This window comes from Bombus vosnesenskii, unplaced genomic scaffold (assembly GCF_011952255.1).
Source record: "Bombus vosnesenskii isolate JDL3184/JDL3185 unplaced genomic scaffold, Bvos_JDL3184-5_v1.1 scf7180000013285, whole genome shotgun sequence".
NCBI lineage: Eukaryota > Metazoa > Arthropoda > Insecta > Hymenoptera > Apidae > Bombus > Bombus vosnesenskii.
In genome coordinates this window covers 2,264,535-2,292,249 of record NW_022882938.1, presented here as the reverse complement: position 1 = coordinate 2,292,249, position 27,715 = coordinate 2,264,535, and the positions used below count along the sequence as shown (strand labels likewise).

The window sequence follows — 27,715 nt, the reverse complement described above, 5'->3', positions numbered from 1 at the left end:
CTTCGATACAGATTGTTAACCGTGAAATTATGGGTTTATGATTTAGATAACAACGTTGATAATGAAAGTAAAGAGGATCTTGTTGAATAAATTGTACAGGTATTTTGATTCGTAGGATATTGTACGTAAATTCCAGTGGTTAATTAGACTCTGTAATAAGACATGATTGATAAATAATCATGACTGTATTGGTAAAATTTGAAAAGAATCTAAAAGTGTAGATCGAATTCAGAATGTTTCACATAACACGCATAATATATTCGTAAAAGGTATCTACAAATTCGACTACTTTCGTGAACCTTCCCCAACCTCTCGTTCAAAATTCTCTATTTTTAATCTGCTCAACTGTAGTTTCTCATTATCCACGGCCAATTCGAAACACGGTTGTTCGAGTTTTCCCCCAGCCACGGTTTTCCACTACGTTGTGTCGGGATACAAACGACGTCGACACAACACATGAAGAAATAGAGATATATACGCGAGGATATCCCGAGGCGGTTTCCTTGTTAGGACATCCGTCCTGTCAAAACGTCCACAGGACACATCGAAGCAATTGAATTACGATCATCCCTAGGGCGAGCTCCGACCGTAACCAATAATTCCATTATCCATTAGTATTGGGTCGCGGCAATTTCCTTCGACGACCGAGGTAACGGACGCGCGTACGTGTGCAGCTAGGATCCATCGGGAAACGCGAAATATACAGACGGATCAAGAAACCGATGGATTCCTGGCACACGTCGCCAGGAATATCGAGCCACGCACGGAACGACGCGAGGCATAGCTGATAATGGAACCGCGTCCCGATGAAATCGACGTCGTTCCGAGATGCTCCAACCTGCAGCCGTCTGGTTCTTGAAATTCGGTGACGACGGAATTAGTTTTGGAAAGTCTCGATGAGAGAGTGGAGAGAGTCTCGGTGGAGTGGAGGTCAGTCGCGATGACTGCTGGTTTTTAATTGGCCACGTGGTGTTTTTTGAAGGTTCTGTTGATATTTGAATGAATTGTGGATTTTTGGATTAGTATTTAGTCAAGTGTATGTCTATTGTGTATACATTGGGAATAAATTGGGTGTAAGTATTATTAATGTCGTATTATTGACGTTGAGACGACTGGTTTTGAAGATTTGGAGGATTTTGGATTAGTATTTATTTAGAATGCTACTACATCAGAAATTTATTTTTACTATTGGAATTAGAAGAATTGCAAGGACAACTTTTTGAACGTTTTGTTTTGTCGACAAGTTTGGTAATGTTGATATTAAGATTTTGAACATTTTTATTAAATTTATAGTTGATCGCGTTTAATCACATTTTCATAGTTATTGAGTTAGGTTGGAGGATGTTCAATTAAATGTTGGTTATGTGCGAATAAGTTTGTAAGTTCCATGAGTGCTATCTCTTATATGTACTTGTATCGTACTTATATCAACATCTGTTTTATTGATTGAAGATTGAATCAATAGTTTATGTTCTTACGTGGGACGTCGTTCGTTTTTGGTTTCTTGAAAGTGTAATACGGAGATAATTGAACTGGTGTAGTAATTCTTTATGAAATTAAACCTGCAGGAAATTGCTCATAAAGGAACGTCGCTCGATAGTTACGAATAGATATGTTCGAAGATAGTTAAGGGCAGTTTTGACTGTGTTGGTACCTGTGATTGGGTTTTGAATTAGAAATTTCTTAATGTTTTATGAAGAATGATCTTGTGTCTACTTGATTATATGACTGTAATACGAGCAATACTTTCAAATCTGAAAAGAACTTAAAACTTCTAAAATTTTCTGCGTCTATTTATGAAGCTCATTGGAAAATGCTGTCTAATTAAAATGTCTATTAAATTTCTTCCACGTCTTGTTTCATTTATCGAGATCGATTTTGAAAAATGCGAATGAAGAGAACTTATAATATTATCAGAATAAAAGAAAATGTTCCAAGAATCAAGAAATGAACGTTTGAATCAATCTGATAATTAAAACTAATATTAATGTTGATCGGTCAATGCCAAACAATTAACAGTTCAAAAAATAGCGAAATTTAATATCACTCGGGCATTATTATTTATCTGAAATTCACTTAAAATTCAACTATCAGCGAACTTAAAAGGTAGAGATTTGATCGAGCGACTAACTTTTCGAGAAGGAAAAAGATTATTCGAAGGAAACGATTCAGAATTTAATATCGGAGATCGTCGTGACTAATCGACGCGTGGAGTCGATTCCCTTGGTTGAGCGTTTCATCTAACTCGAACGGCAAACGAAAGAAAATTAATGTGAAGGACTAATAAGCTCCAGGACGTTTCCTGCAGCGATTCCCATACGCATTTGCCCCTCCATTCGTCGATGGAAATTACGAAGTCTCTTCGCAATAAGGGAGACACGCGGTACAGTGATCGAGGCATTACGGATGTATGGACCAATTTGTAAGCAATCCAACTTACATTCGCGGGGCAATATTGCATTTTTATGTTATCTTTTCCTAGCTATTCGCGGCATCCTTTTATTGGTGGATGTTACTTTTACTCTTGTGGCCGGTAAGCTTGCTTTCTGTTAGCGTATTTATGTCAGCCATCGGGAAGAATCGAATCGAATCGAGAATCAGGAACTTAAACAAAAGCTTTTCTCTATATTGGAGGCAAAATAACTTTCGAATCGATAAGAACTGAAATAAGTCTATTCCATCTGGACATCCTTTTAATTCGTGAATTTATACATATTTTAAAAGAAAGTGTAAAAACTTCTTTCCAGGAATTTTTAAAATTTAGGATTGATAACTGCAATAGATTTGGAATAATGAATCTAGCTAATTACCGGCATGAGAATTAGTTTTACATAACGAAACATATTATATTTTGAAAAACTTGTGTGTAGTTAAAGTTTTATTTAAAAACGCATTTAATTTGGTATGTCTGCAATAGAAAGTTATCAAAGCTCAAAGAGTTGGCAAATTGAGCGATAAATTAAATCGTATATCCGAGTTAACAGATAAATGTTATTTGTTAACAAGACGATCGAAATATTTTCACGCCAACAATTTATACGAAAGATATTGTATAAAGATTTTGTCATAATTAAGAGAAATGAAATACAGGAAACACGATGTTTTAATAAATTCTATATAACATCGAGGATTACTCGACCGAGATTCTTATTAAATGTAGCAAACAAAGTTAATTCAACGTTTACATTGCTTTTATCGTTTACGGTAACTTTAAACGTTATCCGTTTTAATAAATTCCGCTGAAGATCAGGAAACATTCAGACTATATTTTTATTAAGCTACCCACAAAATCAATTTAAACTCTTTTCCTTCCCTTACAATCTTACGGAAAAGAGAAATCACCTACTTCCATCCGCTAACCAAACTTTCATCTCCCATCCGCCAATCTTACCATCTCGAAACCTAATTTTACGCTTATCAAGCTCCGAACAATTTTTTAAAAATCTAAATGTGGTTTTGTATCTTTTTGGTGGAAATACTTGATAACTCCCACGATACAGTACATTTCGTCTCACTATATATATATTAAATAATATAACAAAATATGTCTATGTTGATTCAATGATTTATACATATGAAACGTATACAAATTGAAAGAAGAATCGAAATTTTTACAAGAGAGGAAGTAGAGTGCTGTTCCTTACTATGATATCTCTTTATATTAGCGATAAAATATACATATACACGTCGAGTTGTACTTTGCATATATATGAATTGAAGGACGATGCGTCAACCATTCTGACTCCATCTTTTCACACCACATTCTCCAAACATCCCTTATGTTAGTAATATACGTATGTATATGTACACTTTACTCCTAAAATTTGTTTAAACGATCACACTAGTTTAGTACTTAGAAAATTTCATTTTAATTTCTACTTAATATTATTCTTTAAGAGAAAGATCAGCCTGGTCATTTTTTAGCCATTGAGCAATCAATCAGCAAAAATTATCATCTGCACTAACAAGAACAATTACTCACCAATCTTTTCGCTTTTAATTAAACATAAGTATTACTCCGTGTTTTGTTTAAAACAATAATCACTATTCATCGATACTTTTAAAAAGGAAAATTTACTAGGAAGAAATTCTAGAAATAGGAAACTGCGATATCTCTAGTGTTTATATATCCTTAACAGGACTCTTCTTTATCTCCTCCATAAACTCTTCAAAATCTCAAGTACTTCACTCATTCGCGTAATTTCTCATTCTTTATTTCCGTGGGTCGTGACGCCAAATGAATAAATACACAACGACAACGTATGTACGTCATACGTATCGTACGCTGTATCTCTTGGACCGGTTTAGCGGACAGGTTAGAAGGGTGACGCGTGCGTGTATGCACGAAGGGAGATTCACCAGAGAATGACGGAGCGGACACGTGTCGTCCGAGTCCTCCTTCGCGATCACCTTCGTCGGAACGCCACAGAGGGGTAGGTAACATAACCACGAGTCTCTTCCTCTCTTTTCCTCTTCAACCATGAGTTTACCCGTCGGCCGCAGCTCCCGAGCTTCGGTCCAACATCTGCCCCCGAAAAAACAAAAGCCTATTGTCGTTAACGACCGGTCGCGCGTCTCTTGTTTCTAAGCGAGCGCTTTTCAATCGTAGGCGAATAACGGACCCAGAACCGAGTCCATTCAAGGCCCCGTTTTCTCTATGTCCCGTTTCTCTTCTTCTGTCTCTGTGTTCTCTGCCTTCGATCCTAGACCTCTCTCAGCCCTCCTCGTCCTGCTCGCGAAGTTTCTTTTAAGATTCTCTCTCTCTCTCTCTGTCTCTCTTCGTTGAATCGTGTTTGCTTCTTCAGCATGTTCACCGTTGAACATTTTTTTCATCCCAATACATAATAATCGCTGCGTCGAAGTGTATATGGTGTATCTTTTTAAGTGGATGGTTAGTTTTGTTGGTTCTAAGGTCGCGTCTTTTTGCTGGGGATGTTGAAGGAATGGTTAAAATATTGTATTCTCGCAGGAAGTGTGCGAGTATGGATTCAGTTATGTTGGTTAAGATTTGGATATAGTTGTTGGCAACAGATATGGATTCTTCCCGTTATAGGGGTGTTGAAAACGTTCCTCTTCAGAGAAAAGGCTCGATAGTGATGCTGTACAAGATATGATAAGACCTAGAAGTAAATTTACTTGTTCGAATTCTGACGTTGTTTTCCCTTGTTCTCTTCGTGAGTAATAATTCATCTGTTTATATCCTTTATCGATTACAGTAAGTAGAAATTAGTGTTTTCGAGGATGAATTAATTAAAGCCAGGCAAGAATAATGAAATCGTGAAATGAAAATTATAAAAAACGATCTGAACAAGTACAATTTCATTATTAAGTAAGTATTGCAATATTTAAAACACAGATCGATATACGAGTACTTCCATCAGGACCAACAATGCCACTAAGTACGAAGTTACATGATGTCTAAATGATTAATGAGCGCCGCGTGATAAATTTTGATCAAAATATTGCAAAAGTGGTACAAATCCACCGCTGAAACCTTTCCATGCAACTGCCTAACAATCCCACTCAAACGAAAGGTGATGTTACATACGCAGGGTCATCCGATCTGCGTTTGCGCGCTGGCCAGTGGTCAATCAGAGCTCCGCCCCGAAAGAATCGAACGGTGTCCGCGCACCTACGAAAACGGGCAAAAGGAATAGCCACAGGCTATCCAAATATGGACTTTCATCCCTACCATAAAAAGAAGTCCGCTAAGAAGCTCCTCCGAAATATTTGTACAACACAGCCAAATCAAACTATATGTTATAATGTTTTCTGTATTAAAACACCTATCAAATCTGAAGAAAGAGTGGAAGAACAAATGGGCAGAAAGACAATGATACAGGGTTTTCTTATTTTTACGCCGTACTGGCAGCCCCATTCGGATGGATATGGATACTTGACTCCGACGAGGGAGAGATCGATGCATGAAACTCCTGCCAATCTCTATGTTAATGGAGCGCGGCATAAGCAGTGGGCAAGGGGAAGAGCCGCGAGGAATGCTGCCAGGAGGTCTGCTGGAGGACACTTAAAAGTGAATTGTTACGTCTGCGGCTGACCCCGGGACCTTAGCCCCTCGAACCACGGTGAATTATAAGACTCGCACAGAAGGAAATTAGATCTCTATATCAGCGGCGCGCGTTTTCCTTCAGCTAACCAAATTTCAACCCTCAACCCCTTGCATGAAAATTGAGCTCGCGATGCCTGCGTAACTGGCGCTGTAATTGAACGCGCTTCAATTATATGCATAAGCATGCGGTAATTGTGGGAATTTTGTGAGATTTTGTGATAACGATTGCTTGAACTATCGTGTAGGAGACGTCTTTTTCTCTTTTATCATTTTTGCAGGAGTCGTAAAAATCTTGATGCATATTGTAATAAGGCTATTTTTATCATCGTAACATTAATTTACGTTTCTACAAAATTAATATATTCTATGGTAAAAAGAGCAATTTTTCAAAACGGTTGTAAAAATTTGTAGTTTGGTCGTAGACTATTTGTTATTGCAATATAATTTGATAACGAAGTATTGTAGGTAGTAAAATATAAAAAACGAGAATATTTCTTACAATCCAATTATTGTCATAAAATATGGAAAACAGTGTTTCATTGATTTTTTAACTTAATTGGTAATCGATGATACCTCGTTCCGTAGTTCTAATTCTAAAACGCAATCAGAATATCTCTCCACGTTTTAATACGTTCGAGAGAGATTAGAAGCCGTATTTTAAGGGAAACGTAACGGAACAAATTTAATGAACTTTTCATCCAGAACGTGGACGGTGAAAGCGTCACGATAAAATATTGCAAGATGGTGAAATTTTCTTGGGTGGTCTAAAACACAGGTTCAAGAGAAAGGACTTGAAGTATCCTTTTATCTAAAGTGTCTGCAGCTTTGGGCGAATTCTTAAGAGGGTCTTCTGTTTAGTTTCATAGGAACATGTGAGCGACTTTATGTAAGACGCGTAAAACTGGACAGAATGTTGTCAAACACGGAACACCTTTGAAAACCTTTGTCAAACCTTTGAAAAATCAACTTATAATAAAATACTGAGATCTTGAATTATTTCGCGCATTACGTAATACCTAAGCTTTCTATTCGACAATTTTATCACAATTTGGTTTTACATATTCATATAAACAATACCATACAAAGACATTTATTATAAAAATAACTGGCGATACATCCATTATTACATTTCGAATTTTATTATCTCTAACATTGCAGGTTTAACAATTACTTTCTAGAATTTCTACGTTTCTATACTATTCATTCAGAAGAGTAAAAATCTACGAACCTTTAACACCTTATACCGCTACTTTTAACTGTTCTATATGCTTTGGAAACCGTCGACAAACAAATTAAGAAAGTTTAATTTTTTAATTTTCCAGCGGAAACCTCGCAAGGCACCACATCCCCAGACACCGTCCAATGTGGGGCATGCAGGGCGTCCTACCCCCTTGGCGAGATTGTGCGGTTCATCGAACACAAGGTGAATCACTGTCGCAGCACTCTTCAAGGTTGTCACAGTCCACCGGCGACTGCGGCGCCGGAAGACTCCGATCCGGAGGATGCGCTCGCCTTGAAGACGGTCGACCAGGACTCGAAGTTGAACTCGGTGCCCAGCATTTCGGCACCCATCAACAAAAGAGGCGGAGGAAGATTGGAGAGCCCTCCGACGCTTCAAGGGCCCGGTCCGGACGCTGGAAGTCCGATCGAGCTGAAAGCAAGCGCTAGCTCGACACCTAAAAGACGGACAGAAGCTTCCGACGAAGACAAGGAGGATCTACCGAAGAAACCGAAGACGGAATCTGTGGACGCGGACACCAATACGGTCAATTCTGGTGAGTACGTCCCTGGGATTCGTTCATTTGTTTGGTATTAGGTGAATTTTGAGGAGAATCGGGTGCTTTTAACACAGAAGTTAAAATTCTAATTTAAAATACGTAAGAATAAGGCGTATTAGAAAGTATTGAAGATTAGAAAGGAAGTATTCGTCGGAAAATTGTTAAGTTATGATTAGAAAGTGGTTTTTGATTGATTATTTCGCACAGAAAAATTGAAATACAGGTTTCAGGTTCCAAGCAGGTTCCAGGCAGGTTTCAAGAAATGGGGATGAAAAGAGATAAAATGAAAAGTTTCATTCGGGATAGTATTCTGGAGCAATGTAGGATTGAAGGAAGGAATTGGTAGATTTTAAGTTTTAAGTTTGTGCATATAAAGCACGTTATTTTTAAATAGTACTTTAATCATACGTAGATATATATTGACGTTTTTACGATCTTTAAACCTTTATGCTATCCTGATAAAAGTTATCAGGAATATTCTTCGAACAGAAGTGGAGCTGACATTGGACTCGTGGTATCAAGTAGATCTCAACGATATACGCGTTACTAAAGATGCCTCACGATGTTTTCACATATTCCGCTTTCAGTTCTGCGTTGGGTCTTTCGAGTCAAGGTAGCCTCTATAAATAAAACGCGAGTGTTCCGGCAACAAATGCTCTCCGTACTCTATACAGCTCCCGAGCCGACATTTCCGATAGAATAAGTAACAAATTACGTTAAATTCGATTGAGAAATCTGCTTAATATAACAACACAATAAAATTCCGATTTATTACTTCTTTTCCGATTTAAAAACCGATATTCTTGGAAATTTCATTTCTCGAATTAGCAATTTTAATGATTTAATTTGCAAACAATTCAATAGCTAACTCGATAACAATAAACTACTGACTCTTCTCTATCATGTTTTCAATTACATAACTGCTCCTCCTCAAAAAAAAAAAAAGAGTGAAGCCATAAATTTTTGAAACTATCCTAAGATACTACGTAGGATTTCTGTCCTTTATTCTTTCATATCTAATAAACCATTGAGATTTTTCGATCACCCAGATGGATGTCTACAAACTTTGCCCTACCCTGCAGCGTGACGGTTCTACGATTCCCTTGACGGCACTCGAAACCGAAATCAGACTAGCGGCAAGTTTTGAAAATAAAATTAATTACGACTTTTCATCGTGGACCATGATTGAAAACCAGCGTGGACATTCGCACGTTGAACTTTTCGACAATGCGGCCACCGATAAAAAAGAGGGCCATGAGGGGCAGGGGAGAGGCTATGGGGGCAGGTTCACCCCAATCCCCGAGCGGGCTCTTTAAATTCAAAAATCGAATCTACCGCGGTATTGTCCATGCTCGGTGAACCACGATCGACATCACATGGCAGCCCGTAACTGTACTTTAAAACTCCCTTTTTCTCTTTCTTTCTTTCTCGCCCCCTCGACCAGCGAATCCAAAACCAGAATTTCACTGCGCAGATGACAGATCGACCGTTCGATGGTCGACAGTCCACGCGACTTTTATCGAATCGATGCAAATAACGCTCGTGGCTGTAAAAATTTTACCTAAAATATAAAGAAATAAAATTTCGTAGCATGTTTCCTCATATAGATACAGTCTTCGTAAATTTATCTTATTTTTTATTCGATTCAGAATTACTGGTATTTAGGATAGAAATATTAACGAACAGTTGTGAACTATAATTTTGTCTGAAAAACGGAACATAAATATTTCTCGTGAAACTTTGTATAAATCATGAAAGTAAAAGTTGAAATACTCACAGGATGAATAAAAAATATCCCCACTGTGTTCAATTTTCATAAAGTTCAGCGTCATTTTACATAGCATTTCGTAGGATTATTATTACCACAGTATCGTCATTATGTTATGTAATTTAATAATTCTCAAGAACTGTCCTGTACCTTAAAGATCGAACCACAAAAGTAGTGCGCTCGATTCGTATCTTTTACTAATCTACACTTAAAACGCGAAAAATAAACTTCCTGGCTCGCTATCGGTCAATCTTGCCAATTTTCAAGTTTCCATTCATAATACCCTGATCCGCTAGTTTCTTCGAAATTTGTTTGAAAAATAGGCACGTTCGATGACTGAATGACAACGATATGAAAGGGAGGGTTTCAATTTCGCACCCACTCGTAGGGACGAATCGACACCAGGATCGCGACGGTTTACTCCGATTAACTTCAAAGACACGGCGACGACCTCGAACGAAATTCATGCGGCCCGACGCCCCTGATGAATTGAAAGCACAGCCTTTGAGATTCTTAACTCGGTGCTTACCTGTGCAAATTGCCGCGGCCGGCTGTTTTGCATCGCAGAAATAAAGACAGAGAGGGTGGAAACGAAAGAGAGAAAAGACGGATCCCGGTAATGGTATTCAATGAGAATCGCTGGTCGTTCCTCTGCTCTCTTTCTTACAATTAGCGTGTTTTCGCTTTTGCAAATATTATCACGCTCGCTCCGGAATGATCCGGCCATTCCTTAAGACTTAAGAATCGTTCCATCTTAATTGTGTCCCGTTCGAAAAGCGACGATTATAGGAAAGTCGTGGATGAGAGGGTATTGGCGGAATAATCGTTCGATTGGAACGATTACCATCGATGAAACAACGTTGATTTATATGTACACTACTGATTAAAAGTTTGACATCACTAGGCGTTCCATTGAAGCTACGAAAAGTTGCAGAAACAGATCTGTTATATAATTTTTGATCTTATTACACTTTTTCGAACCAAGTACTTTATTCAAATATTTAACCCCTGATTTAATAAGATCAAATGTCACTTGTGATATAAATTGTGCAATTTAATTCGAACGCTAACACTGTTTCCATTCTTCAAATTGGGAATTGTTAATTAGTGATGATGAATAATTTGTCGTCTGACATGTTTCTACAGCAATTAAAATATCATTAAGCAAGGAATTAATTCAATATAAACGCCTGAAGTCGAGTTATTTAAAATGAGATAAGCTTTCATGTGATTGCTGTTTCGTGCAATAGACTGTATTCTATTTAATAGAAAGAATCACAATTAGATCTTCTGCGTTAGTCTTGAAGTAGCATCGTTGAATTATAAATTAGTAATTATTACAAATAATTAAAATAATTTAATTTATGGTAGGTTTAGATTTTATAGGTTACTTTATATAATTTCATATTTTACACGATAAATATCATTAGTAATATTTATACTGTAAGATTAAGTAATTTAACACGGACCTAGCATAAATTATTATCGTAACCTATGACCCAACGATACCAATTAAAAACGAATGATTGTTTTTTCATGATATGAATAACAGAATAAATGAATAGCAATGTCCATTATCAATAACGTAACCCTATAATAGTTTACTTGTTCGAAAAAGCTAATAACAAATAATGCTAACTGCATTCAGGAATCCTTTATATCCCTTCATATCTATGCTTATTAAAATGCAAAACGTTATTAATTATCATTAATATATAACAGTTATTAGCTACTCACAATCAGATGTATAATACATTATACGTTATTACCTCAGACTCAGATTCCAGTGATACATAATTCTAATTAACTCGTGCAAACACAATTCCACATTAAATTACTTTCATCCTACCTGTATACATATTTAAGTAGAAATACCAGTTTCTTTATCCCAATATTTATCTTGAATATATTTCGCTATACGTAAAAAATAATCGCTATAAAATAATCATAAATAATAATAATCTGCTATAATTTCTAACGAAACATAGAAGCGCTCTTATCTTCTTTCAAAAATTAAACATTTAGGATTAATTATATTTGCTAGCAATCCAAAGTGACTCGACTAGCTCTTCTAGAGTTAAACATTTGCTACAGGTTAATCCAATTGATACAAACCGCAGTAATACGTGATTAAACATCATCAAACATCATCAAACTCGTCCGAACATCATGAAACTTCATTGGAAGATCTCAACCCAGGCGTCCAAATTTGTGTTTACCCCCGTTTCGCTGTCATCCCTTCGTATTCGAAGATTTTTCACACTCGAAGGGTTGATCCTCTATCGCGGGCAAACCGCGGCCACCGCTTGATTAATGCAAACGATAATAATTACGCAACAGCTTGTTGATCCGGCGCGAGCGCACCGGTGTGTCTCTTTAAAATTTCATCACGGTCCGTGAAACTCGCTGAAGCATCCTCGGTCCCCCTTTTCTGCTAGGTACGCGGAGAAAGAGCGTTAACCCCATCCTGATGCTCATCCCCCAACACCGCGTCCACGTTGGACTTGTTCTCCTGGATAAGCCCCTTTCGTCGCCTTTTTTGCCCAGTTTTTTTGTCATCGACCGGCCACGTCCAAAAGCCCAATTAGAATCGTCCTATTGTTTGGCCACGTGGTCCGCACGAGCCAATGCTGCACGAGCACGCACGCGAATACGTATGTGTGAATTCGTGGGATAATATGCGTAAATGTGAGCGAACCGGTTGATCTGCGACATCACGGTGTATCTAGTTTGTAGTTTGTCTCTAGGTAAAGTAACCTGAATCGGAGACGATCGAGAGAAACGAAGTGAAGCGGAAATGGAGCCCTCTAGACTTTAGACTCTGGATCATCTGCCTTTTATTTAGTTTTTTGATGAAGTTCGTTCATGAGTGAAAATGGCAACTGTGTCTTTTGACATAATATTTTAGCTGGAATAAGTGGAAGATGTGTTGAACCCTTTGCGGTGAAAGGGTTTAACATAGTTTGGTTCTCGAAAGAGTAAGATGTTGAGGTTGGTTAACTTGGTATAAGTAGGTTTGATGATATAATAGTGTTATAGAATATTATATAGATGAGGAATTTTTGAATTTTTCGTTTATCGAAACTTTGAATGATCTTGGAAACATGTTTTATAATATGAAGCCTCGGAGAGTTTAAAAACTTGTAGACTTTCGCTTAACGCTGATCTTCTAACGAAAAAAATAAAAAAGTGGTCAATTTCATGCTGATAATTGGCAATACACAAAAAATACAACAAAATCTAACAAACATATACTATTTGTCATCATTTGTGGCATTTATCGTTTAAACTTCACGATAGAAGCTACCAAAAGCTACTTCTTTTAAAGGACTTTCATTCACTTTCACGAACTCGACAAAAATATATTATATCTACCGACGAAGAAGATCAGCGACTCTGAAACCAATACAGAGAATGAAAAAAAAATCTTCTCGCGGTTGTCTCCTGAGAAACAGAAACGTAAGGAGGTGGAGATTGACGTTACAGGGAAAAACGAAAGTTTGGCATGAGGGATGAAGAGGAGGAACCGAGACAAGCAGCGATAATCCGTCGAAATTGACACTGGTGTACCCGGTGAGATGCAGATTTGATCTATCTGTCACGTTTGTCTGGAATATTAATTCTCGTTCGTGGCCGAGCTTTTTCCAACGGTGGTTCTTTATGCTTCCTTCGCGCGTCCCCTTTTTGAACCTCTTCCATCTCTTTCTATTTCGCTTTATACTCGTTTCTCCTTCTCTGTCATCCTTGTGCTAGCTCGTCTTCGTGGACCGCCCGAGGCGCCACGAGAATTGCTTGCGAATTGGTTGTATCTCAGGGTTTCGAGCTCCTGCAGCCCTTCCGTTCCCTTCTTTCTTCCCTGCTTTCTCACCCCCGCAAGGAAGGAAGTCAACGAGGACGACATAAAAGTGATACACTGTAGCGGCAGTGCCAATACGCGTGACAGTCTTCACTTTTTACCCCCTCTTCGTGTTTTTCTACCAGATTTTTTAAGGATTTTCCCTCTACTTTTCGTCATCGTTACTCGCGACGACTTCTTCCTCGAACGTTTAGTTTCGAGGTGTTCGAATCTCTTTGATGGTAACAATAGATATAGCGCGATGGTTTTGTATTGAATTTTAATTAGATGACAAGTCGTTGTTGTTAAATTGTTAATTAATATTCTCTATATACCGTGTGAATCTTATAGACATTGTCTTTATTCCTCGCAGTAAAAAGATCATCAATTTTTCGAAGAAACCTCTCTGAACATTTTTACAAAGTCATGTTTGACTAATCCTTCGCACTGCACTTCACTGTATCGTATTGTTTCAACCCATATGAAGCAGAAAAATGAAGAAGGCTACTGACTCGTAATGTTTCTCGTTTTGAAACAAATCCTTGGTCGCAAAAAATTTGATTGGAAGAATCTACTTAAATCGTTGGTCTTGTCACGCGAGTTATCAAAGTATAAAGGGTTGGTAAGTTTCCATTTTACACGACCTTCTTTCGGTTTTCAATTTTTTCTCAACCCTTTATCCTCATGCCCTTGCCAATCTTCTTTAACAAAGACACGTTAAAAAGCTCGCTACAAACTTCATTTGTCTTCTTCCTGGCGGCGAAGGTTCAACGAAGACAATTAAAGTGTCACAGTCGAAGACGAGAAAGTAACAGCAGCAACGTTTCAGACTGCTAAGATAAACGCGTCCTCACTTTGCCTTTTCTTTTCGTTTCTTTCTTAAACTGCACCATGTTTGGCAGATGAAGCTGAACGCAATAACGCGCAAACATTCGAAGAAGAGCAATATTTTTGGCACGCGCTCTCTTTGGAAATGTTGTTATTTCAAACAGAAGAACACAACGTTCTCGCTTCGAGATTCTTTTCTTTCGTTTGTTTGCCAGACGAGAGAGTTAATGGGCACCGTGGTCCATTCTTGACGTTTGCGGTTGGACAGGGGAACAAGGGACATAAAGTCTTGGAGAAAACGCTAGCCAGCCGCGTTGCAACATTGTAGTGACCACGAGAAATACAGTCGCGAGAAGCTTCGAACAGTATGTGGGTTTATTTAAAGAGAGAGCTTCGATTCACGAAAGTTTCAGCGATGTTTATAACATATAGCGCATTTGACAATAGATTGAATTTAATGTTTTAATAAAATTATGCTTAGAATATGTTGCATTTCAAAGAAAAAATCGGTTCATCGTATATTTTAGAGAAGCTTTCGTGCGAAAGAAAATATATGTATATCACTTTATTCCATAAAGCACATTAGTCAGAAATAATAAGACTCTATTGAGTTTATTAATTTTGATATAATAACTGTCGTGTACTTAATACGATAGAGAAATGGGAGGTTTCTATAATTATCTAATCATGATATTCTGTACATGCTCTGCATTGTATTGCAAATAACGCCACTATTATTTCCATATTTCTGTTGTAACTTTTTGATAAAGCTTTTAAAGTGTTTTCTTTGAGCAACATTTTCGCATTATATTTAGCCGTAGGATACAGTAACAAATTTTATCCAAAGACTCGTGGCACATAATGTGGCTTATCAATTTTTCCTCTTATGACCTATATATCTCATCTTGTTTAGATCCTCTAACAGAAATTTATTTCGTAAAAGGGATTAATCCAAGAAATATGAAAATAAGACATGCAAACTTGATCGAACATTTCATTCAGCAAATATTTCCATAAAATTACAATCCAGTTCAGCAAATAAAATAACCAAACGCGTACAAGTACCAACATGTTAATACACTTCTGAAACTTTAAATAAAAAAAAATAAAAGACAGAACTATCAATCTCTCAATTAACAGAATGTTAAACGAAGAGTCGCAAATCAAACGCTATATTTAAAATAATACTACGCTTACGTACATTAAATCTGGAAGAAGTTGAACGTGACAGGCGAGACGCAAGACTCGGCAGGACCTATTCAATTTTACGTGTATCCAAAAATCAGGTTTCTTTACATCTCAGACCGATCTCTACAGATCCAAAAAGCAGTTCGTTTCGAATTCTACCAAAGCTATTCTCAAATAGAGGTACGTTAACAACAGTCGCGATCACCGAGCGATAACTATTTCCAGGATTTATTAATTATGAAACGATAATTACTGGCAACGACTATTGATCGTCCAGAGGCGATTGTTTTCGGAATTTTCGGTCGACGAACGTCCCGTGGACAGCACGAAAATTTATTAAAACGATACAGTTTCGTCGGAGGAAATCTTCTCGCTTTTCAAACCGGGCACATCTGCTGTTTGTCACGTCACCACACGCGTGGATACGTGTGTGTACACGCATACGCCGAAAGCCCTTTAATCCAGAATGGCGTGTGACAATATTAAAATATCGATTAGCCAACGTATGCGGCGTATGCACTTTGTCCTACGTACAAGGGTTGCACTTAAAAGGGACAACGCGCGCCGCATCGCAATCAGGGATCAGATTATGCTTGTTCGACAGAGATTGACCGATTGAAACTTTGCCTCGCGGTGTTTCATATGAACATCAAATGAATTTATTTAATAGTTTCAAATTTTCAACTTTCTGTATGCGGTTTTCTTCATTCTTAACGTTCTTCTTGTGAGAATCTTTCGCATACACAAAGCATAGGAACGTAATGACGTTACAAACAGTGGTTTTTAAATTCGCGTCATCTTTTCGCGATCGATGAACTTCCAGAAGCGAGTCATTCGTTTCTTGAGAATTCAATATTCCTCGTGGACTTATGCAATGAAATTAAGGAATTAATAAAAAGTAGAATTGTCTAATTTGGCTCCTGGAGGCTCAGTCAGATATCTTTTTAGAATTTGACTTGCTTCTTTCATTCCTGCCAGGTTTGTGCAAAGTGTCAAATTGAACATACTCTTTGACGTTGTAGTTGACCTTTAATCGTAAACAGGTTGAGAATTTTTATGCACTTATGAAAAATTTAAAGAGCCGAGAATATGCAGAATTCATGTCATCTGTAAAAATATATGAAATATTTAAAGTAGAAAATATGGTTTCCAAATATTCAGCAGATAAATCTCTATTTACGATAGACCCTGATTTACGATAAACGTAACATTTGTGAATATTGAATATTATTCATTATGCAGTGAATGTTTTCCTTTAAAAAACTTTCTGGGTTTATGAATCTATTTTTCAGCTATGGTATATTAAGAATACTGAAATTACGAAAATCAATAAAAATGAACTTATTATATTTCCATCTTATTGTCTTCATATAGTATGTAGCACATGCAGTAAAATATATAAAATATTATATTATGAAAGAATAACTTCCAATTTCATAATTTTTCCAAAAGTTTGTAAAATGAACACGTTAGAAGTCTATGAGAAATGCGTTTGAAAAAAGCGTATTGAAGAGACGAAGAATATTTGGAAAATTATTTCGCGGGAACTATACCCACCGATTGAGGGTAGCTAGGTTTCGTGTGAAATCTTCCGTGAAAGGGTTGAAAGGAAGTATTCGTAGGATGACCAGGGTTTGGATGGTCGTTAAACAATGGCATTCCGAACGATTTGCCCGTAAACGTCGCGTGGGCCAATTTGTCGGGCAATTTCTGAGGAAAATCGTTCGGTCACTATCGCGAGCACCGGAAGAACATGTATTCGTATGCGACCACATTGTTCGTTATTTGATCCCACGATACCCCCGACGAATTTAGCTTTTGTCATCAAATCGTATGTCACGTATATTTAGTATTTAATATATTAACAAAATTCTTTAGTAGATATTTAGCTGCATATTGTTTGATCAAGTTCTCGTTCGAAGATACGATTATGATAGACAGACAAACATAATAATAAGTTATTAAAGTTTATCTGTTTTTTTGTAAAACGGCTCTTTATGTTTATTCATGTAGAAAATTTCATAAAACGCTTAAAATGTACATATTGTACTAAATTTTTATATTAATTCATTGTAATTTTGAAGTTACGGAGAATTATTTCTCAATAGCGTAGAATGTAGAGGTTCGTTATTAGCGCAGATCTTCACCGGCGACCGGCTCGTTATAAACTGCTCGTCACACTCTGATCGGACTCGGTGATCGACATCGACGGTTAAAAGACAAAAGGAAAAGCCGGGCCCTTTCGGAAAAGCCGCGGCGGCTCGCCGGCTCGACAACGTCATGTGTATTGGCTCGGCATATACGCACGAGGACATACACACTAACAATAGAAAGAGAGAATTAGTCTAGAACTAGATGATTCGGTCATTTACGTTCTCACAATATGATATGTAAATTGAATAATTAAATTGTATTAAATTCTTCTTAAAATTAACCTTCAATTGAGGTTGTCGACTCATAGGTGATCGCACACGTATTTAACATTTTCTAATATGTTATATATCATCCATTCTATGTAATAATGTGAAAATGTAATTCTTGCAAACTTAATAATACCGAAGACGCGCTAATTATAATTTTAATATATAGATAATTTTCTCATTTTCTTTTTGTTGATAATTTTTATACGCCAGCTTCATACAGAACTTTCAAATTTCCAATGATTTCCATTGCCGCAGTACTTTTTTCGCAACACCATTCACGTTGTAAAATGGAACTCTATAAATCGTGATCGATGCGCTTCTCTATCGGCCGCATCTTCAGTAAGGGCAGAAGCATCCATAGAGAAAGAAGATGGTGGAAAATCTAAAGAAATAATCCTAACGGATGGCCGGCCGCGACGTTTGCATATGAAAAGCGTCCGCCTGTGAATCGATACACCTTTATTATGCTCGAGCACTTGCTTATCTTCCTCGGTGTCGGGTCCCCTCTTCAACGAGTTTGAGGGAACTCGGCAATATCATCGACTTCCGGTCGACGAAAGCTCGCCCGAGGGCCAGACGCGTGAAACAATATGCCAAATTTTCACGGTTTGCCACTCGATGACCCCTCATTTGTGACGTGACTCGTCCCTTTCTTCGCTTTCTAATTTTCTCCTCGCCGGGGTCAGCCAAGTTCGCACTCGAAAAGGTTCGTCGAATCGATGACGCGGTGAAAATTAAGTGGTTTTTCTTCCTGTTTCTACGGTATCGCGCTCCTTTGTTTTACCGCTTGTCGAGATAACCGTGTAGCCGTTTCAGTTTTGTTTGGAAATTCTGTTTAATGATTTCTACAAATCGAAGTTATAAGCTGTATCATAAAATAAAATACATCTTGAAGTAAGCTGTGCGAAATATAAGTAATATTGGAAAAACATTCATTGTCGTTGAGAATGTTATCGATAAATACGTTCTGCGATAAATGGAACGTGAATGTTTATGTACTTATGACAATACACGAACATGTACATAATATGCAAAAAATATTTAAATTGTCCAAGGTAATGAACTTGTTGTAATTGTTAACAGGTGCATTTTTAGGCGTTTCTAAGTATATTGCAGGTAAAAATGCATAACAGGTAACTATAATAATTTGTAATAGATAGAACGAATCTCTTCTTAATTACTATTTCTTTAGTTGTGTCCATAAAAATACAATATAAATTTGTATACAAATTCCGAATCTATCTATCATCATTTTCCCCTGTACACTGCATATACGATCACGTTTGAACTTCAGACTTCAGCCTCGAAGCCGACGACGTAGACGTTGGAACGAGGTTATCTGCGAGGAATCACGGTATTTTCCCTCTTCCATTCCGCGAGCGTTTCTTACCACGACGCGTAAACGTAAACGTAATCGTGGTGAAAGGTCAGCGAGGCGGGGAAGAAAAATCTGTCGCCCACCCGGCAGCCTCGTTATTCTACTTAGCACCTTGTTACACGCGGCGATATGTGTTCTATTGTGTATTGTCGCGGGGTATATCCTATCGCTTATGAAGCTGACGTCCCTCGAGTTGTTTCTAATTTAATTTAGGATTCATTGTTTACGTGTCCCATTGTCGCCGGGATCCGCGCCAGCGTGATTCATTTATTGGACATCGTTGATACACGCTTCTGTGTGTTCCACGCGGCTCTCAAGCAGTTTCTCTTGAATAATTTCAGTAACGAGACCGAGGTGTGACCAAAAATCGTATAATTCGTTGTTTTCCTGTTCCATTGGTATTCGGAATTTTTATCTCTTTTTTTTGAATATTCTACGCATTCGTCGTGGTTTCAGTGAATGGCTATGTGAATCGTTCAGAAGTTATGCGGATCGACTTTATAAATTAAACTGCATGCAAGCAGGATAATTGCAAACATTACTTTGTAAGAACTTTTTTAAAATTTACAGTTATTTGCGCTATTCTCTTATGATCAATAAATTTACGAAAATGTGGTTTTTCTGTTGAGATGTAGAGTACTAATTGCGTATCTCTATAATGCGGCATTCATAACTTTATAAAAAGCGGAATTGATCAATTTAAGTTCGAAAAAGCTCATATGTATTTGGCACTAAATGCTTGCTAGTAGTTAGTTTCTTTATTGCTTTTTATAAATAATCCATGATTTTCTTTTCTATTAATTCACAGTTAATTTAAAAGACATTTACGATAGAGCAATATGAAACACCGTAAGGTATAACTAGCACTGAAAATAGAACAATCTACATGAACTTTAGAACCTGATCATTTTATTCGCAAGTCGTACTGCTTTTATACGATTTAAAGAGAATTCAGAAGAGTAAACGATCGACGAGAACGTTCCGTTTGGTGTAACAAACGACTCAATTCGAATGGAATAAGAAACTTAAGTAAAATGTAAGGTCTTATTTAGAGGAGGTTCGGCTTTAAGACTCTCGCTTCCAGACTTCCTTCAACGACAAAGATCTTCCCCTATCTCGAACAGCCATTTAATTAGGGCCGCTTTTATTTTTTCCCAGATCTTTTGTCTCTCCGGTTGACTTTTCTTCCCGATGTTAAATCAGTCTGAAACGGTATAATAGGTGAACCGATCCCCGACTTTTTAATTTTCTAACACGCTTCTCCTCCACGTTCGAACAAACTGTAATTTTTTGCTTATGTTGTATTCTAACACTAACTCGTTTATACAAATCGCAGAACTTTTCTCCCAATATTTCATTGAAATTCATAAATATATTAACTCCTGATAAGTATGAGTTCACGATTCTATAACATATGAGACAAAAGCAAGTGGCATATTGAAGAGATAAAGTATGCTTTGAAAGGAATACAATTTGCTAAAAATATATGTCATTGTTTAAAAGATTCGTCAAATATTCAAAGTCACGGAACACAAATATAAACTTCAATTTCATGTATCTTGAGACACAGTATGAATTATTTACAATCCTCGCTCATATAACTTAAATTGCATTTTTCCTCGTTCGTAATCTCAACTATCGTTACACCTCAAACGAAAAATCTCTTTGCTTACAAACTCCACATCGCCTCTCCACGTTTCTTCCAAACAAATTTAATTCACGATCACCCTAACGTCCGGAATCACGAGTTCTTCGAATATGTCCCTGATCCTCCGTTGAATGGCATTTCCGCGGTACGAAACAAGGGACCATCACAACGTCTGTTCCGCTTTCCTTCCATTTTTTTCTCGTCTTCTTTCATCCTCTTTTACGAGAGGGTGGCCACGAATTAATAAAATTCTACGGACACCCTAGCACCGCGTAAAGCGTCGTCTCCGGAGCGTGAAAAATGGCCGAAAATCTGATATTCCGGATTAAAAACATTGAAATTCAAAACCAGTTCCTCCCGCGGTCGTCGACGGAGCGAGAGGCAGGGTCGAGAAGTCGTTAAGGGTCAGTTTCAGTCTGAACCGATCCCCATTCGCCTCGAGCCAGCCTTTTCAACCCCCCCGAATACGGAGCATCGTTGTCGGGGATATTATTTTTAAGCCCCCGCCTGGCCGCAATTTGACACAGCCGCGCCGTTTGAATTCCGAATTCAATCGGCGGACCCGATTTCTATCCCGATTCCGCGAAATTAAGGGTGCCTCGAAAATTGATAGCCAGTTGAACTTGCTATATACGTGGGTCGGACACACGTTAGACACACATGTTCTCGCGGTGGTGTCGCCTTGCCCCTCTACAATTTTGACGAGAGATTTTTTCCCCGTGTTTCCATATATCATCGTGGTTCACGGTAATCTTCTGGACTGTTTGATGCGGTTGCAACTTATCGCACGCGTGATCGCCCGCAGGAGTGTTGCTTCGGGGTGAAATATTTTATGCGATTTTCGATCCTTCCTTATCTTAGGCGTGATCAAGGCTTTTTGAACAGTTTTCGGTTTTATACCATTTTTCGTTATTTGGAATGTAAATACCATGTCTTTTACGTCACGGAAATAATCAGTCTTTTCTTGTACATAGACGATCGCTGATGCATTTCTGTATCTTTATATGTGCAAGTAAATTCATGCAGAAATTCATCAACGAGCTCTTCTTTTTTTTTTTTTTTTATGGGGAAATCCTCATGGACACATCCTCCCCCGCGCTTGAAAGCGGCAGGGTAGTGTCGAACTATACCGACTAAAACCCCACAGTGGACCGCCCGACGCTCAGCTGGAATGCCCGGGACCCATTTCGAATTACTGCCGGAGAATCATCAACGACCCTGTGGACTTGTTATATTTTAATTTAATCTAAAATTTACCGAAGTCGTTCCCCTCCGCATTAAGTATTAAATATTCTCGTTTTATAAAATAAAAGCAATCCACAAGCTTCGAAATCCAGAAATTTTCGGAGATTCGTGTACCGTTGCACTGTTTGTGACGAGAAAATGAATTCCTTAAAATTAGAAAACCTTTGCACCTTGTAGCTGTTCGTATCAACATGGTCCCACATATTCCTAAAATACTCGATTTGTCAATTTACTATGAATTAACGATATATCTTCCTTCAATGAGTTCTTTTCCAAAAAACTATACTTTCAAGTATTTAACCGAGACCATCTACATTATCTTGTTTCAGAACCACGATGGCTGCAGTGCTCGCAGTGTTCCAGAAGACTATCGTCAGCGTGGGAGCTGCTCCAGCACGTACAAAGCGTCCATGGCGCCCGTCTTTACACTTCCCCGTCGTCATCGACGAACTCCTCGTCGAACACACCCGCGCCAAGTCCACCAACGCCCACACCCACTCACACGCATCACCTGAGCCCACCCAACCACCTGAACCTAAGCAGTAAATCCACCGGAAGCTCATCCACGGGAAACTCATCCGGCGGCACGAGTTCCAGCGGCAGTAGCAGTGGACGACAACAACTTCAATCCTCAGCGTCCCTTGTTGGCGATCCGCTTCACAGTTTTCTAAGGTTACCTCAACACCTCGAACGAAGCTTCCCACCCATGTTTAGGCCGGACTTTTTGGCCTTGAATCCTCTGGCCGGGTATAGAGGCCTTCAGGAGCTACAGACTGCCACGAGAAACCTCCAAAATCTTGGCGATCCGCTTCGAGGTATGGACGGTTTAAATTTGGGAGATCCCTTGGTCCGTAGTTCATTGGACTCCTTGAACAATGCCCGGAATCTGGCGAACCTGGCCGAACTGTCGCACGGCCGTGGCCTCGCCGGACAGGCGCATCCTCCTCCACTCGAGGCCAATCTGGATTTTTACTCGGCGCGCCTAAGGAGCCTCGCTAATCCGTCCTTAGGCGCGGCTCCACCTAGTAGCGGTAATTCGACGACGAATTCGAACCCACCGGCCCCGGTACCGCCTGTACCTGTACCGAGCGCAGCTCAGCAGCAACAGCAGCCGCCAGCAGCACAAAATCACAGTCAACCTGTCGAACCTCCCAGTCCAGCGTCGAACAACGCTACAATACTGACACATAACAATCACCAAAAGGAAAATTCGCCGCCCTGCTACAGTCAGAGCCCGATTGGTCATCATAACAATAATAATTCGACCGATAGCGAGAAAACCAGTCCACCTGTCGCCTCGACACCCATCATAACAGACTCCGTATCAGAAACGATTTACTCGTGCGAGGTCTGTGACAAGAAGTTCCGTTTCCAGTCGAATCTCATCGTGCATCGAAGAAGTCACAGGGACAAGGAGAGACAGTATGGACAGGATGGAACGCAGGATGGACAAACGACGCCGACGAGGTGTGAAGTTTGCGAAATGGAGATTCCAAGCTTTGCCGAGTTGAGGAAACATATGAGAAAAGAACACCAGGAAAATCTGAACGCGGCTAGTCCTCAAGGGAGCGTCGAAACCGTTCCGGACGATGGTTCCAGTTGCGATGAGAATATGGATCTCGATGAAGCGGACGAAAACGAACAGAAAGGAGAAAGGGAAGATACCGAAGAGAATACACCAGAGGATCTGAGTACTACTCAAGGTCAAAGCGGAGAAGAAAGCAGTGGTAGAATAGAGCAGAAACCTGCCAGTTTAGTCGGCGATTTGATGGAAAAGTTCGGATTAAGCAATATCGCACAGTACTCGGAGGCTTATAGGCAGGCTCTGCAGGAGAACCACCGGGGCGGTTTCATTAAAACGGAATCGCCGTCTAACATGACCAACTCTCTGAACAACAACAAGGAGAAAGACAGCGCGTTATCGCCCACGAACTTTAATTCCTCAACCACACCTAATATATTCTCTGGTCAGGGTTTTCCCAGATCTTCGGGACCGGATTTCGGTGGCCTCTGGCTACCGAGTCCTCATTACCTAGAAAACAATGAATTCCGTAAAGCAACGAAGGCTACTACGTCCAGTTTAGCCCTTCAAGGTTTACCAAGTCCCTTATTGAAAAAGGAACGAAGTGGCAGGAACGACACGTGTGAGTATTGCGGCAAAGTATTCAAGAATTGCTCGAACCTGACGGTACACAGGCGATCTCACACAGGAGAAAAACCGTACAAATGCGAGTTATGCTCGTACGCGTGTGCACAGAGCTCGAAACTGACCAGGCACATGAAGACACACGGTAGACACGGGAAAGACACGTACAAATGTCGCTTCTGCGAGATGCCATTCTCGGTGCCAAGCACGTTGGAGAAGCACATGAGAAAGTGCGTGGTTGTGGTGCAGCAAGGTCCAAAACTAGGCATGCCATATCCTGGTAGCCAAGACGAGGACTCCTCGTTGAGTACCAAGGACACTTGATCTTGGAACGGAAGCCTACCGCCGATCCCGCCACTGTGGCCACACAGACCACCATACCCGGTGTACTGAAGAGGGGATCTTCTTCCTTGGAAGTGAAACAGAGGGCAAAAAGGCGAATCCTGGACGAAGACAAGGAACCTTAAAATGTTCAGACGAAGACACGATTGCAGTGTACTCTGAATAATTTCCTCTGGTCAAATGTCCAGGATCGCCTCTCAGTGTTGGAGGAGGCGGTAGGTCGGTGAACGAGGAAACAGCCGATCGATGTGACCTGGAAACGGTCCCGGCAATACAAGGAATGTATATCATTGTATAAACGAAGAACAACGACAAATGTCAGCCTCGAAAGTTAAAAAGCCACGTTTGAGGATTTCAAGATGAAAAAGAAAGGTTTCCGAATTGGAGGAAACCGAATATAAAGAAAAATTCAAACTGGTTCAATGAATAAAGACGATTTTAAACATTGAACTGGAGAAACGAACGAATGGTTACCACTTTGCGAGTCTCAACAGAACTATTTAAAAGAGTAAATAATTATAAATAAAGAAACTATAAATATGAATATATATAAATATACATATTATATACATAAAGAGTATAAAAAAATATATAAATGTATAAATATATACATAAATATAAAATCGCGAGAGGATGAATTATACAAAATATAAATATTATACATAGGATAATGAACATAGTAACTTTATTATTGCATTTGAAGATTATTTATTTAATAATGATAGAGAATATTATCGCATATTAATACTGTATAACGTAATATATGTATATATGTGTAATGGAGACCCGTGTTCGCGTGTATATGTATGTACATTACGTTATATAATATGAAAAAACCTGCAACCAGTTCGTACGTATAGCGTTTAGGGTGAAAGGTCGAGAAGAGGGGGGAGAGAGGAGTGATTTAGAGGGTTAGGAGGGGAAAAATAATCCTTTTGTACATTGCACCGACGACGTCGCTTCGGTACATCAAGCGTCCGTCTTTGTTTTCTAAGAAGAAAAAGAAAAAAAAGAAAACGCGAAAAAGCCAGAAAATAAAAATGGCAGGTTATTCTTTTCCATCGAGAAGAAGAATAATCACGTGAGCGATTTCGAAGTTATCCTTTGTGTATGTATATAAGCGCGAAACATCGATATTCGAAAAACCTCAAATCCACCCTTAAATAATAATTCAACAGCGTTTAGCTATCGATGATTAGGAATACAGAGAGTATTTGATGTACGATTAATCGTATACAGCGTGAACCGGAAGTGTGCGCTGCGTTTTTTCTAGATTTTAAGCTCCACCCCTGATCCTATGTAAAATATATCATAGTACTTTTATTGTCTATTAATATTATCTAATATTATTATATATGTTTCCATTATTGCTTATTATTAATATTATTATTGTCATTATTAACATTAATTATTGACTTTATTATTATTATTACTATTATATTATTATTATTGTCATACTGATTATTATTATTATTATTATTATTATTCATTGCAACTATTATTAACGCGGTTACAAGCGACTGTAAGCGCTGTCTTCATTATTTTATCTCCGCTATTATTAAATTATTATCGAAGATGATGTTTTACATGGTTAAGAAGATGCCAAAGTTGTTTAGGTTTATCAGCGCGATGATCGTCGGCCGAAGATGTTCGTCGAAGGCTCTCTATCGAAACTTCTCTTTGTTGTTTTTGCGATGGCGCTATGTTAAACGGATTTTTAAAAAAACGCGTCTAATTAACGTTCGATAGCTAGTCATAAAAATTTGTCTATTCACGTTCACAGGAAAAAATCGAATAAAAATGAAAAGAAATTAATGCAGATAATAAAAGAATTATAACGAAGAAAATAAAAATAAACAAAAAGAAAACTAAATTCGGGAAAAATAATGCCGATGATTTGGAAAAAAATACGATCTATAGACGTTGAAGAGACAGTTTTGTGGTTGGCTCGTGTGAAGGGCGTTCGAGAAATCTTCGACGGTCATTTTGCGGTCGCAAAACACGCTGGCGCTATTATTATAGCGCGTTTGTTCGTTGGTTATATTTATTACCGTCGCGGCTGATCGGATATCGCGCGGCTTTCGCAGGATCGAGAACGCGGATCGTTGATCCTGCGAAAATCGTCGTGTCCACCAAGTGGCGCGTCCAAACGATGCGACGGTTGGTTAACTGATTATCCTTTTACTTTCTCCGTTTTTTTCGTTGGAAGAAACCGAAGACTGAGGTACTTACATATTGTATTCGCACGATCGATGCATCCAGCTTTCAATTATCTTTCCTTTTCTCTTACGTTCCATTATACTGCGTACTGTATAGTTCTGTTTTTTTCCCTTTCGTTTTTTTTCCTTCGTTCATTTCGTTATCCCGAAAAACGCCTCGTTGTAAACGTTTTCGAAGGGGACTGTTCCTAAATAAAAAAAAAAAGATGATCTAGGCAATAAGATAAAGAGTAACTGGAGTATAGTATGTGTGTGCGTTTCTCGATTTTTGTGTATGTATGAGTTCGTTGAAACTGTGCGTCTGCGCGTTAAAGGAAAAAGGATCGAACGTTAGTTTGTTCAATTTTTCCGTGCGTTGTGTATTGTATGAATGTCAATAACGAGTGAGTAATAAAGGGATAAAAGGAGAAAAAAACTCATATCAAGATAGTTGTCTCGGTGTTAGACGTGTACGGCCCTAGGTAAAAGGCAAAATGATAAAAAAATGAAAATCTCGTTATCTAGTTAAAGAAAAAAAAAAGCGTTTGTTAGATTGATTCTGAAATACGTACATGCCAGGCTCCGTTTATACGATATATTGTAAATATATGGCACTGCCCGTAGCAAAAATGGGAAACGAATACAGGGAGGTGGAGAACCGGGCGGAGAATAAGGCAGACGAACATGATCGTCGGCGTTCAAACGTGAGAAATAAATAAAAATCATCATAATATTAATTGCATCAATCTTTTTCGTGCACACGAGAACGCGTTGTTTCGTTCATCATTATCTTCGAGGATGTTTGTTGGCCATTTTATCGGCACGTGAACATTATAAGAATACGAATAATAAAAGAGAAACAAATGGGGCA

The 27,715-nt window shown here is 38.6% G+C and overlaps 1 protein-coding gene across 1 annotated transcript in view; it reads left to right on the top strand.

Moving 5' to 3' along the window:
* The window catches only part of LOC117232158 (B-cell lymphoma/leukemia 11A-like), a 45,760-nt gene extending 19,760 nt beyond the window's left edge, over positions 1-26,000 (top strand). The window contains exons 2-3 of the mRNA XM_033491352.1: positions 7,390-7,842; positions 22,488-26,000. Coding sequence (XP_033347243.1) covers positions 7,390-7,842; positions 22,488-24,628 — 2,594 coding nt within the window. The 3' untranslated portion in view covers positions 24,629-26,000. The remainder of the gene's footprint in view (positions 1-7,389; positions 7,843-22,487) is intronic.
* Positions 26,001-27,715: the final 1,715 nt, after the last annotated feature.